This window comes from Dermacentor variabilis, chromosome 6 (assembly GCF_050947875.1).
Source record: "Dermacentor variabilis isolate Ectoservices chromosome 6, ASM5094787v1, whole genome shotgun sequence".
In the NCBI taxonomy this organism is placed as follows: domain Eukaryota; kingdom Metazoa; phylum Arthropoda; class Arachnida; order Ixodida; family Ixodidae; genus Dermacentor; species Dermacentor variabilis.
This window is the reverse complement of record NC_134573.1, coordinates 145,889,407-145,902,923: the sequence shown is the minus strand read 5'-3', so window position 1 is coordinate 145,902,923 and position 13,517 is coordinate 145,889,407. Positions and strand designations below refer to the sequence as shown.

Here is a 13,517-nt window from a genome sequence, read left to right as displayed (position 1 = left end):
TGTCTTGGCTCTGTTTCTGGCCGCGCGTTTGCGTTTTGCGCAGAAAAGCCGTAGCGCCGTCTGCGGACGCCGTTTTACTCACCGACGGCGCAACGTCACTATGAGACCATGATGTCAGTACCCCTCGATCGGAGGGCGGGCAACTTGAACTGCGCTAGAGGTACGCGGACGCTTCAGAACGCATTTTCTCTTAGAATAAGTCTCTCCTTGGCACGAAACTAGCGTTTCGAGGTTTCTGGGATGGTATTTCAACAGTCCACGTTGACTTAATAGTAACCTTTAGTGTCCCTTTAAGGAGCCAGTGTTGAGACCTTGTTTTCCCAATCGCCCCTCGCACTCCCATTCTTCGAAAATAGTCAAGTGGTTCCAAAGCAACCACACAACACAAAGAAGCCATCACTCTTGTCACCACAGTTCCATGCTTTCTTCAATGAGCAACGTCCAGACGACTGCTTCCAAAATTTGTCTATATTGTTTTTTTGTGTGTGTATGTGTGTGTGTGCAGACATCACACGATAAAACCCTTATTTTTTCCCGTATTTTGAAGTCGTCCAAGGTTTGCATGTGTTTCGACACATGGCGCCACTAAGCTGTGTGCAATGAAAGATTTAGCACTAGGTAACATCATCTAAATGCGTGCAATGGGATATTTCTATTCATTCAGAAGAAATCGAACAATTACCATAGCTAATATGTTCAAGTTTGCAATAAAGTTGTCTTAAATTGTCCCACATAAAGCAGGTAGGCCACAAGGGGGGGGGGGGGGGTTAGCATACATCAAACACAATCATTCACGTCATAATGGGCTCGACTCCTGTAAATGTGACGTGTGGCTTTCCCTCAAAAACATGCTTCGTTTTGCACACAAGATGGTGGACCTGTGCACAACCTTGGCTCCTAAAGGAGCCATATACAGAAACTCTAAATCAATAAGCTTTCTCACTCCATCTGTTGTATAAGAACAAAACCTACCATAAAATTTTAGTTTAACCAACTTCTGGTTAGATAAGAACATTAAAGAAGCGCGAGCTGGACATGGACAAAAAGAGCATGTACGTATATACACACACAGCCGTGACTTCCAACAGTTTATTCTTGTGATCCTGTTGCTACTTTATACACAACTGACATCAATTTATACTTAGCAAATCAGTGCGAAGATCTGAAAAAATGCAAAGGCTTGATGACCTATCAATTCTAAGTAGTTCGTGCTGGCACACCCAGAAAATCAAATTATCTTCCTGTTAGTGCAAAAGGCACAATGGTGCAATTAATCTACAGATGTTTCACGTTGAGAAATTATCTTTGGAATGGCCTCTTAAAGGGCTAAATCTTCTCACCTCAATAGGACCAAGGCTGCGATGATTGAACGATGCAACCAGGAGAAAGACGAGCTCGTAGACAATGGCATGAACCTTGTTCGGAAGGATCTGCGAAACGATGTCAAGCAGTGTACATGCCTCGGGATATTATTATATGTTTTAATAGTACAGCACTTCTCATAAATCAACTAAGTATGTTGGTTTTGTGCCTCTTTCTACCCAAACTCAAGTGCTTCCAAAACAAACCGTGTCTGGACTTTCCTAGCACATCTTGAGCTGTAATGTCTTCGAGGGCACAGGAAGCTTACAGTGGTCTGACCCTGCTTCCGCACTCTTTACCATTTATGAATTCATTCATTCGTATTAAGCATAGAAAGAATTTAAAGTCTCATTGGAGCAGCTGATTACAGCACATCTGACCTCGGTGAAAAATAACTGTAGTAAAATTCATACGTGTATTTGTTCCCATGTTAACAGCTGAAGTCACTAAATATATCATAACATTGTCACACTGTGCAAGTGACACTATTAGTGAGGCTTCATTACAACCTTGTCTGTTGCTTCAAGAAACCTCAAACACACAAACATGATCAGTCACAAAGTGCAGTTAGTTTTGCCCAACAAGCGTCTATTGTGAGGTCGTCAGCAACTGCTGTCACCACTGAAACAAAACATTTAATATTGCACCGAAGGTATAAGGTGGCAAGTGTGCCGTGCAAAGACTCCCCCCAAAAGGATGTTGCAAGAAGCGACATCAGTTTATTCGAGAAATTGAACTAAAATGCCCTCTGATGTCATGCATTTCTTTAGGCACACTGATTGTGTGAGGCACACCAATGAGTAAGCATGACTCACAGAAAGATGCACTGATTTAGGCACAGCATTCACTATGTGAGGAATCACAAACAAACTGGATAATGCACAAGCTCATGGTTTGTACAGTATTGGGCACAGCGCCAAAGACGTGCACATGTTACTGTACTTGCACAAGACATTATTGTGATCATACTGTTCTCTGGCATGCCAAAGCTGTACTTTTGGTAAATGGCAACATCTGTAGTCCTGGTCTGATCACCTGTCAACTCAATCATGCTACATCATCATCATCATCATCAGCAGCAGCAGCAGCAGCAGCAGCAGCCTATTTTATGTTTACTACAGGACCTGCGATCTCTACACCTACACGACCTAAACGATCTACTCTCCCTGCGATCTCCAATTACCCCTGTCCTGTGCCAACCGATACCAACTAGTGCCCCCGAATTTCCTAATTTCATCACCCCACCTAGCCTTCTGCCATCCTCGACTGCACTTCCCTTCTCTTGGCACCCACTCTGTAACCCTAATGGTCCACCGGTTATCTAGCATGCGCATTACATGACCTGCCCAGCTCCATTTTTTTTCTTAATGTCTGTTAGAATATCGGCTACACCCATTTGCGCTCTGATCCAAACCGATCTCTTTCTGTCTCTAAATGTTATAATACCTAGCATTTTTCGTTCCATCGCTCTTTGCATGGTCCTTAACTTGTTCTCAAGCTTCTTTGTCAGACTCCAAGTTTCTGCCCCTTATGTCAGCACCGGTGAAATGCACTGATTGTATGCCTTCCTTTTCAATGATAATGGTAAGCTTCCAGTCAGGAGCTGACAATGTCTGGCTTATGTGCTCCAGACCCATTTTTATTCTTCTGTGAATTTCCTTCTCGTGATCAGGGTTCCCTGTGGTTAATTGGCTTAGGTAAACATACTCCTTCAGAGACTCTAGAGGCTCACTGGTGATCCTGAACTCTTGTTCTCTTGCCCGGCTATTCATGGTTATCTTTGTCTTCTGTGTATTATTCTTCAACCCCACTCTTACATTCCTCTGTTAATGTCCTCAATCATTTGTTCTAACTCGTCTCCAGTGTTGCTGAACAGGGCAATGTCATCTGCAAATTGAAGGTTGCTGAGATATTCACCATCAATTCTTACTTTTATGCCTTGCCAGTTGAATAGTTCTAATACTTCTTCCAAGCACGCAGTGAATAGCATTGGAGAGATTATGTCTCCTTGTCTGACCCCTTTCTTTATAGGTATCTACCTACTTCTCTTGTGTCAAATTAAGGTAGCTGTGGAATGTCTGTAGATAATTTCGAAGATATTTAAGTAAGTATCCTGTACTCCTTGATTACGTAATGCCTATATGACTGCTGGTATCTCTACTGAATCAAATGCCTTTTCGTAATCTATGAAGGCCATATAGAGAGGCTGATTGTACTCTGCAGATTTCTCGATTATGTGCACCGATACTCTACATGGATGTGATCCATTGTAGAGTATTCCTTCCTGAAGCCAGCCTGTTCCCTTGGTTGACTAAAGTCCAGTGCTGCCCTTGTTCTATTGGAGATTATCTTGGTGAATATTTATATAGTACTGAGAGTAAGCTAATGGGCCTATAATTTTTCAATTCTTTAACGCCTCCCTTTTTGTGGATTAGTACAATGTTTTCATTCTTTCAGTTTTCAGGGACCCTCAAGGTCGATAGACACTTCGTAGAGAGCTGCCAGTTTTTCAAGCATTATGTCTCCTACATCTTTGATTAAATCCACTGTTATTCCATCTTCTGCCACTTTTCCCAGTTTCATGTCTTGCAAGGCCCTTCTGACCTCATCGCTAGTTATAGAAGGAGTCTCTGCAACCTGTTCATTATTGTTCCAAATGGAGTTGTCCTGAGTCCTCTGAGTACTGTACAAGTCAGTATAGAATTCTTCCGCTGCTTTTACTATACTCTTGAGATTGCCGATGATATTACCCTGCTTGTTTTTTGGTGCATACATCTTGGTTTGTCCTATGCCAAGTTTCCTTCTTGCTGATTTCATGGTGTGTCCATCTTTTACGGCTTCCTCACTCTTTCACACATTGTAATTTCGAATATCCCTTATTTTTGCCTTGTTGATCAGTTTTGACAGTTCTGTAAGTTCTATCTTATCTCTTCAGTTGGACACTTTCATTCTTTGTCGTTTCTTTATTAGACCCTTTGTTACTTGGGAGAGCTTGCCTACTGGTTGTCTTAGTGCCTCATCTCCCACTTTAACTGCTGCCTCTGAATGCAGCCTAGTTGTGGTTTCATTCATTACCTCTATGTCATCTTCATCTCTGTTCTAAGGCTGCATATTTGTTTGCAAGTACCAGCCTGAATTTGTCTGCTTTTACCCTTACGGCACCTAGGTTGGCCTTATCTTCTTGACCAATTTTACTCTTTCTCTCTTCAAATTGAGGTGAACCCTAGCCCTCACTAACATATGATCATTGCACTTTATCCAACCTAACATTTGCACTTTACCCTACCTAATCATGCTACACGCAATATTCACTCAATATTTTCAGGGTAAAAGAAGGTCTTCAGGACTTCCCTATCAGCAGAGCACATGGAACTTGTCTCAAATCATGGCAGTATTCTTTGCTTGGTTAAATATGTATACAAAATTAAATTAGAAGGTATTTTCATTAGAACAACAAGGCAATTCTGGATCAGGTAACCAAGAACTGGCATAGTGCAGTCTACGCTCGTTACAATGGACCCAGGTACAACAGACTTTTGGATACAACAGACCATATTTCAGCCTTAATTTGTTCTGCCTAATACTGCAACGATGTTCACTCTTAACAGACTGCGCTACAATGGACTATCAGCTACAGTGGACAAAATCAGCAGCAATTTCTTTTCAAAATCAAGCGCATGAAACATACTTTTGCAGTGTCGACATGGGCTGACAGCTGACTTGTGTGGGTCAGCTGACGATTGTGGCTCAATATCACAGACACGAGGGAGGAAGGCGGGGCAGAAATGCGCCATCTTTTATCGCACGCAAGACATGGAGGCGAGAGAGAGAGAGAGGGTTAGACTCCAGCAGCTGCTGCTTACGGCGCGGCCACCTTATCTTGAAAGTGATCTACAATGTGGACAAAGTACGCACCCATGTAGGTGCTGTATTTTGATATCAATCTACAAAGTGGACAAAGTGTGCCCGGTGCTGGTAGCTTCTTATGTGCTGTGCTTTCGACGTTTCACTCGCACAGCGGGAAGGTCAATGCGCTCGCTGCTGCTGCTGCGCTTATCTTGCTGAATTCGCTATCACAATTGATGCTTTGGCTTTTGGGCAAAACTACGACATTTTTAATTTGTTTTTTACTTGGAACATTCGTTACTCACTCTTAGCAATAAATTGTTAGACATCGTGACAAAAGTTTTGGAAGTGAGGCGTTTCGAATATTACGGACTTCGGATAAAACGGCCATTTTTTGTCGGATTATCATGGTCCGTTGTAACGAGAGTCGACTGTATATAGGTAATTGTAGGTAACCATTTTCAAGTGCCTTTGTTTTGTATAACCTCAACAACATGCACAGCCTTAAGTAAGCGAAGTTCTTCAGCGCTTACTGCTGTCCAGGCATAGTTGAACAGGTTTTTGTTATAAGTATGTTGCACCTCTTGCATTTTTTTTTTTGTTATGCAACTATTTCGTATCTTTCATATCCTTTATTGTTAATTTCTTTTTCTCCTTTATGCCATTTTTTTGCAATGTGAAATGCTGTAATAATGCCCTTTGGGCAAGTGTAGGTATATGAATAGACTAATTCATGAAAGGAGCACCATGAAACAGCACAACGATAAGGAGCACCACGAAGCAGCAAGCAGCGATGAGATAAAGATGTCGGTCCCGATAACCCTAAAACGTACCCCATCCCCAAAGAAAGCGGGGTGCCGCAGCGCACTGTTGAGATAGCCAAAGGCGTCCATTCGGAGAGCCTCTTTTCCCAGTCCGGCTGTCCGAGTGCCCGGCAGGATCCAGGAGCGAACGAGAAGCCATGACAGCAGCAAGGGGCCGTGGGCTGGGTTTCCACCCAGGCAGGACATGCTGCGGTCTAGTTGCTGCACGCAGACGGAAAGGACAACGCTGCTGTGCTATGGCGCCAACTACACTTGCACACATAGTGAAACAGAGGCGTCACATTTTGTAAGGAAGTGTACGCATCCAGTGCAGAGGTGCTTAGAAATTAGTTGATAGATGGTGCAATTGCAATTCACACAAGAAGCCCATACACACACACAGAGCACTACACTTGCAACAGAAGGGCTTATCTCCATGACTGTGAAATAAATATGGGGGAGAGAGACAGAGAGAGTCGAATTCCAAACCAAAAAATTTAAACAAGCTGACGCGAAAAAGATAGTATATATACATACAAAATGCACAGAAACATATGTCCCACTGAATGTTGTCTCACCTGCAGTGCGTCCGGATCTTTCAGCAGCTGATGGTCTGTCCTGAATGGGGGGGGGGGGGGAGGAAGAAGAAAAAGGAAAAAACAAAAAAGCTCAAGTTCCCAACTCGACTCCCAGCTTTGACAGTGAAAGATGAAGACACTCACATCATGCTCCCCTGGTGGTATCGATGTAGCCAGTCAAGATCAAGGCTCTCTACGAGCACAAGGCATTCTAAGTAACTGCAACAAAGTGCAACGAAAATTATAAGTGCACATACGCAGGGAGTCGGCATTTTCTGAGTACAATGCGCTGCACAAAGGTAGGCTTGCATTACCAGAACGTGCTTCTCGTTGGCGGTCTCAAAGTGCACTTAAAATGTAATGACCCAATCATCAGATTCACTTTAGTCAGATGCAAGTGCGAAATTTTGAAGCTCGATTTATCATATGTCCACCTCACATACCTTATAAGATCCAGCATGGGCCTGTGGCTGTCACCCAGAAGCTTCCTGAAAGAACGTCGCTGCCCAAAGTTGTGCTTCTGTTGGAGAACGAACAATGAGAATCAATGTAGAACACAAAGAACAGAGAACAAGGAATGAGAACACTAAGTGATTTTATTTATTTATTTATTTATTTATTGGGATTAATGTTACAAGGTTGACATTCGGACAAGTTTGTAGAGATCCATTACAAAACAAGGGTAGCGAAGCAGACAAAAAAAAAAAAAGAAGAAGAAGAAGAAGAAGAAACCACAAATCCTTTTGGCATCTTTATTTTTGTCCTTGTCTGCTGTGCTACGCTCATTTCATAATGGTTTCAACATTTCAAAGCGACACTCAGTAGGTGAAAGAGAGCTGTAAAGAGAGGAGGGGCTTTAGTATTTTGACCACCTGCATTCCTTATAAGAGCACCGACAGAAAATGTATGCCTCATTTTCATTTCTTTATCGGAGAGCTGTTGACCCACTAATTACACTACGGAGCCAGAATTCCTTGAATGTACAACAAATAACTAATTATGTTACCTTTTAATGCAACTAGTTGAAGACATGCACCAGGTGTAGCGTGGATTTGAATGACAAAAAGGAGATTATCCACATCACCGAAACCTGATGCGGCAGTCTTGCGGTACTAGACACCATTGATGCATACACAGTACATACACCATGACCATGCTGCAGAAAGCAGAGTCTATTCAGCACTCAACAGGACAAGAGGAGAAAGCAGGTTCCCCTCCCTTTTTGATTAGAAAGGCTAATTCGGCAGCTTTCAGTGACAGTCGTTATATGGGCTTCAACCATTACCCATGTTGACTGGCACCCTCTCAAGTTGCTTGTAATACCCCGTGACCACCACCTCCGCTTTTCATGATGTGAACAGTCTCCCTTTTCCCATCTGACAACAAGTGTATTCTGAACTGTCTGCGTAAAAGGCACCGTAATTAATTATTTGTGGTGCCCTTGAGCCAGTGAGGCTTCATACCGTAATCATGGAGAAAACAGCCAACTAACAAAGAAAAAGAAAATAATGAAAAAATTATGCGGATCCCAGTCACTGCGGGAATTGATGTAAGTGAAGCTTTCTGAGTTGTTTGCTATGAGCAACGATTATTAGTGGTGACGCTGATTGCAAATGTTTAATTTCTTCAACATTTTGTCCAACACGAGAGTGGTGAGTTGATGTTGAATGTTACCTTACGTGCACCACTGCTGTTTATCTGTGTAGTACACAGAACACACAGGGGAAGGTGTTCGCTTGAGGCATTGTTGTGTGCCACACTTCATAACCTCTGAGGGTTGAGCATATCCATTTCCTCACATGGCACATCGCATTGTGGCAGAAGTGTTAAACTTTAATTGAATTCTGGGGCTGCATGTGCCAAAACCACAATCAGATTATGAGGCATGCCATAGTGGCAAACTACGAATTAATTTGGCACCCTGGTGTTCTTTAACGTGTCCCTAAATCTAAGTGCATGAGCATTTTTTATTTCACCACCGTCGAAATGTGGCTGCTCCAATCAGGATCAAACCCGCAACCTTGAGAAATGCCATAGCCGCAGGGCTACTGTGACGGGCAAAGAAGCGTTCATCTGACGTGCGACTGCTGCCGCAGTGTTGCCTAGACCCTACAGTGCGCTTTAATTTGGCTCTGCCTCTGTAAACCCTGCGTTAAGTTATCCACTTTGCATGGTGTTTATTTTTCAGAAATAGCAAAAACATACCGTACCATACCTTAGACTCAAATTTATCCCATTTCCCTGCAACTGCTGTCATGTCTATAGTAGTAGTGTTTCCTTGCCTTCTCAGGAAACCTTTTCCCTATCACTGTTGTTTTTTGCAGCTCAGTAATGTGCACCTAAAACTCAGTAAACAAGCACTTTTGCATTCCACCCTTTAGAATGTGGCCACCATGGCTGGGAATTGAACCTATGACCTTTAACTCAACAGCAGAATGCCACAGTGCAGGGCTTTTAATTTATAAATTAGACTATGTGAAGTTAATTAAAGTGCAGTTATATCTAAGGACAGAATAACTCTTGTACATTGCCACCACCAGAATGTGGTAATATGGAAATGCCACAATCAAGGTTCCCATACCTGAAACACGTCGAGGAGCTGAATAATGTTTTCCAGCTTTGGCTGCATATCCTTATAGTAGAGAAGGACGATCTTTAAAAGCTCACACTGAAAGACAGCAAATAAAAAAATATATATTAAGGAACCACAATAAGATGTAAGAGAAACGAGATTGAAAGCGGCATGCTCAGAAGCACTCACTTGTTCTTGCAGTGTGTAGTTGACCCATTGACCAATCAGGGTGTTCGTCTGAAATGAAGCAGATCAGATGCCCTGAACAGAATTACGTCACCCAGCCCAGAAATCGTATTGAGTTGGTAAGTAAACCAGACAACTGTAGTGTAAAAGAAACAATGTCCTTGAATAACAACTGCCTGACACGTGTCGCTGTGTTCATAGGTTCAGTCAGCTGACCTTGAAGTACTAGTGACTTGGTCATTTTCTATTCAATTTTCTTTCGCCTAAAATGTAGATCCAAGCCTGAGCAATTCTAGAAAAATAAACTGGAAAGTGTCAGACTGCCCTAAATAATTTATTATACTTGTTTTAACGAATCAGTTTTGGTTTCAGTACCCAGATGGTGGATATTGTTATGACAGCATGATACACTGGCTTACTCTGTTCCTGCGATCGCAGCCATAAGAAATGTGCCACAACATCTTTTTTTAATAAGAAAAGTTATCATATCTAGCCTTATTGCTACATGACATTAGCAAATTCTGCTTTGTGCCATGTCAATGACGCCACGAGCATTTGAAGAAAGCTACAGAAATTCTGAGAATTGGCTACTAAAGCGTAAGCATTATTTGGCTCGGCTGTGACTTCGTTTTTGCTCATTTTTGCTTACTTGCCTTTCCCAGCTTATGCATGTCTACTCATGGCCTTTCCGGTTGCAAAGAGTGGTTAGGCTTTAGCGTACAATTGTCAGATTGTCTCGCCGGATCCGACCCCTTCAATGCAATCGTAGCAATTCAGCCAGAACACCGGGCACGAGCGCACTTCAACGGAGCAGAGCGGGTGAAAGGGAACACCAGCTGCCGCAGCATCGCGTGAGGCATTGCGTGAGGGGAGAGTGTATCACCGTGATGGTCACCGTGATGGTCGCACCGTGATGGTCGACTTTCACTGTCGCTCTTGCAAGCCTGTATCATGCGAGCATTCCTTGTCCACACAAGCTCTCACCTGCATTCTCACTGCACCTCAGCAAGGCCCAATGAAAACGCGCCCGCTCGCCCACGACGTGCTCATAACTTGGACCACTCAGCAGCATTCAACTGGACATTGGGCCACCCCAAAATCTCAAGTAGGCCCGACCCTAAACTTAAGTTGCCCCCCGCCCACACCCCAGATTTCAAGTTGGCCTACCCACAAATTTAACTTGGCCTACCCCTAGATTTCAAGCTGGCCCACCCCCAAATTTCACATTAGCCCACCCCACATTTCAAGTTGGACCACCCCCAAATTTCAAGGTGGCCCAGATGAAAATTTCAGTTGGCGCACCCCTACTATAAGCTTCTCCATGCGCTTTTTAAGAAGCCCTATGTATCTCTATGGGCATGCTCTTATATTTTTTCTTGCTTTAAATTGTTCTTTATTGCTTGAAAAAAGTTACCAATCTCCTACTTTTACACTATCATAATGATTAAATGTCTTAACTTTGGAAAATACTACGCATTTTTGTCCAGATACAAGGCAGTACACATTTCGCGTGACAGAACTGGGGAGCTCGCCAAAGGAAGCTTACGCCTCAAAACCCTAACTTCAGAATCAAATTACAATAACTTGTAAGTGCTTCCCAACATCCTTACACACGTAAGAAGCACATGGTAAAGTTTTAACAACTTCAAAAGTATGCGTCAGTACTCGTTTAAAGCTGTGTTCCACTGAAAAAGTCCAAACCTACCGCATGCATGTTCCAGGAGCCTCTCATCATCATCATCATCATCAGCCTGGTTACGCCCACTGCAGGGCAAAGGCCTCTCCCATACTTCTCCAACAACCCCGGTCATGTACTAATTGTGGCCATGCTGTGCCTGCAAACTTCTTAATCTCATCCGCCCACCTAACTTTCTGCCGCCCCCTGCTACGCTTCCCTTCCCTTGGGATCCAGTCCGTAACCCTTAATGACCATCGGTTATCTTCCCTCCTCATTACATGTCCTGCCCATGCCCATTTCTTTTTCTTGATTTCAACTAAGATGTCATTAACTCGCGTTTGTTCCCTCACCCAATCTGCTCTTTTCTTATCCCTTAACATTACACCTATCATTCTTCTTTCCATAGCTCGTTGCGTCGTCCTCAATTTGAGTAGAACCCTTTTCGTAAGCCTCCAGGTTTCTGCCCCGTAGGTGAGTACTGGTAAGACACAGCTATTATATACTTTTCTCTTGAGGGATAATGGCAACCTGCTGTTCATGATCTGAGAATGCCTTCCAAATGCACCCCAGCCCATTCTTATTCTTCTGATTATTTCCGTCTCATGATCCGGATCCGCCGTCACTACCTGCGCTAAGTAGATGTATTCCCTTACGACTTCCAGTGCCTCGCTGCCTATTGTAAATTGCTGTTCTCTTCCGAGACTGTTAAGCATTACTTTAGTTTTCTTTGTTTATTTTCGAAAAAGCTGTCAATTTGATCAAATGCACACAACACGGCAGGGACACATGATATGATAAAGCATGACACAGTCTGCTAGCAGGAGGAATGAACTGGGGCAAAAGTGCAAGTCACTGTGCTTCTAAAAGTGATGCTAGCTTACCATGTAAGGTCCATGAGACTCTCTTGAGGGCTGCTGGATTTCAACTATCAAATCCAACTGCTCAATAATCTGTCGGGGTAAGTCAGAGTTGACTTCATTGACCGTGCATTCCATGAGCCAGATAAAATGCTATAGTCAACACAACGGCCGCAATATTCCAAACACGAAGAGTAATAATATGATGAGTTCTATTAAGGCAAAGTTTATGCAAACAATTTCTGTTCATTCAAACTCTATGAGGCATGTAAATTCTGTTTGAATGGTATGCTAGCAAAAAAAGGAAATTGAGAACCTTTTGCAGCTTTCGAACATGGCTGAATTAGGAGAGAATTCAATTTAAACAACGCAGAGTTGAAAGAAGTTAGCTATAGCAGAAACCGCACAGTTGTACTGCACTTTTATGAAGTTACAAAGTAAACAATGAGAACTGTCAGACAATCACATTCAATGTTGAAGTTCACTTTTCATGCAACCAAAGTGACCCTTATCACTTGAGTGGATTCAGTCAGATGAAGCCAAGTTAGATTTCACAAGAAAAAATGAGTCCAAGTGTGTGGGAATAATTCTTTTTGAATACTATGCCCAGCACAATCATGCCATACACAAACTGACAGTCAGAGTCTATTCACTGACATTTTCATAAACACTGTTTTACAGGATGTTCTACTAAGACAGATGCTAAACTTAAAAAGATCAAAAGTGAAATTGGTACCTTTTTGATGATTATCTCATTTTCATTGAAGCGCTCCAAAAATCCATCAAACAATCTCTAAACAGAAACAAAAGACATTAAGGAACATTCTCTTCAATCAATCAAAACATCAAATAAAAAAAGATGATTTAAAAAATCATAGTTTCAAATTTCGAGTTTTAACAGTGCAAATAATTTTATACATTCCCATAAAGGTACTGTTGGTCAACATGTGCCAATGTACTAGCACACAAATGAGTACACAAAGTTTTCAACAATACTGGAGCTGATGCAGTCAATGCAGCTTGCCAAAAGTGACACCTTGAAGAAAATTAAGTGTTATAGGCATCAAGTTCACCAATTCACATCAAACACATACATGATGCTGGAGACCAGCGGAAAAAGCTGCCGACACAGCCTAACGAAGCCACAGGCCCCCTCAAAATACCGGCTGCACAGCTACGTGATGCCATATACATAAACCATAGTGAAACTTACAGAAACTTCTTATAAATGCGAAAGTACATATTGAATTGCGACAACTTTATGAAGAAGAGAAAAAAATAAAGACGATTTACATTATGGAAAAAAAAAAAAAAAAAAAGCTAATGTCACACCTAGAGACAGCTGCAGTGGTGCGAGACAAAGGTATTAAGGGGGTTTGAAAAAAATGCGTAATTCCTTGAAAGTTATGCTCTCTAATGTAAGCTTGTTTCTGTGTATTTAGTAATCTGGGTAACTTGTTTTGTAAGGTTTATTGACCGTAAGTTGTTTTGTATGTTTGCACTTTCCAAAGTTCATTATTTCTTGTGGAATATATGGCTTTGTTTTCTGCCAGATAAGCCAGTTGCTGCAGAAAGGGCATACCAGTTTTTAGTACTTTCTTATAAGTTTTACAAACTCTATAATCACAGATCCTA

General features: G+C 42.3%; 1 protein-coding gene across 1 annotated transcript in view; it reads right to left on the bottom strand.

Annotated features, from left to right (window-relative positions):
* Positions 1-13,517, bottom strand: part of Nup188 (nuclear pore complex protein Nup188) — an 80,974-nt gene that overhangs the window by 62,897 nt on the left and 4,560 nt on the right. Inside the window, exons 8-16 of the mRNA XM_075696170.1 lie at positions 12,619-12,675; positions 11,907-11,975; positions 9,351-9,398; positions 9,171-9,257; positions 7,033-7,109; positions 6,734-6,808; positions 6,590-6,629; positions 6,042-6,233; positions 1,341-1,430 (exon numbers count right to left, since the gene is read on the bottom strand). Coding sequence (XP_075552285.1) covers positions 1,341-1,430; positions 6,042-6,233; positions 6,590-6,629; positions 6,734-6,808; positions 7,033-7,109; positions 9,171-9,257; positions 9,351-9,398; positions 11,907-11,975; positions 12,619-12,675 — 735 coding nt within the window. The remainder of the gene's footprint in view (positions 1-1,340; positions 1,431-6,041; positions 6,234-6,589; positions 6,630-6,733; positions 6,809-7,032; positions 7,110-9,170; positions 9,258-9,350; positions 9,399-11,906; positions 11,976-12,618; positions 12,676-13,517) is intronic.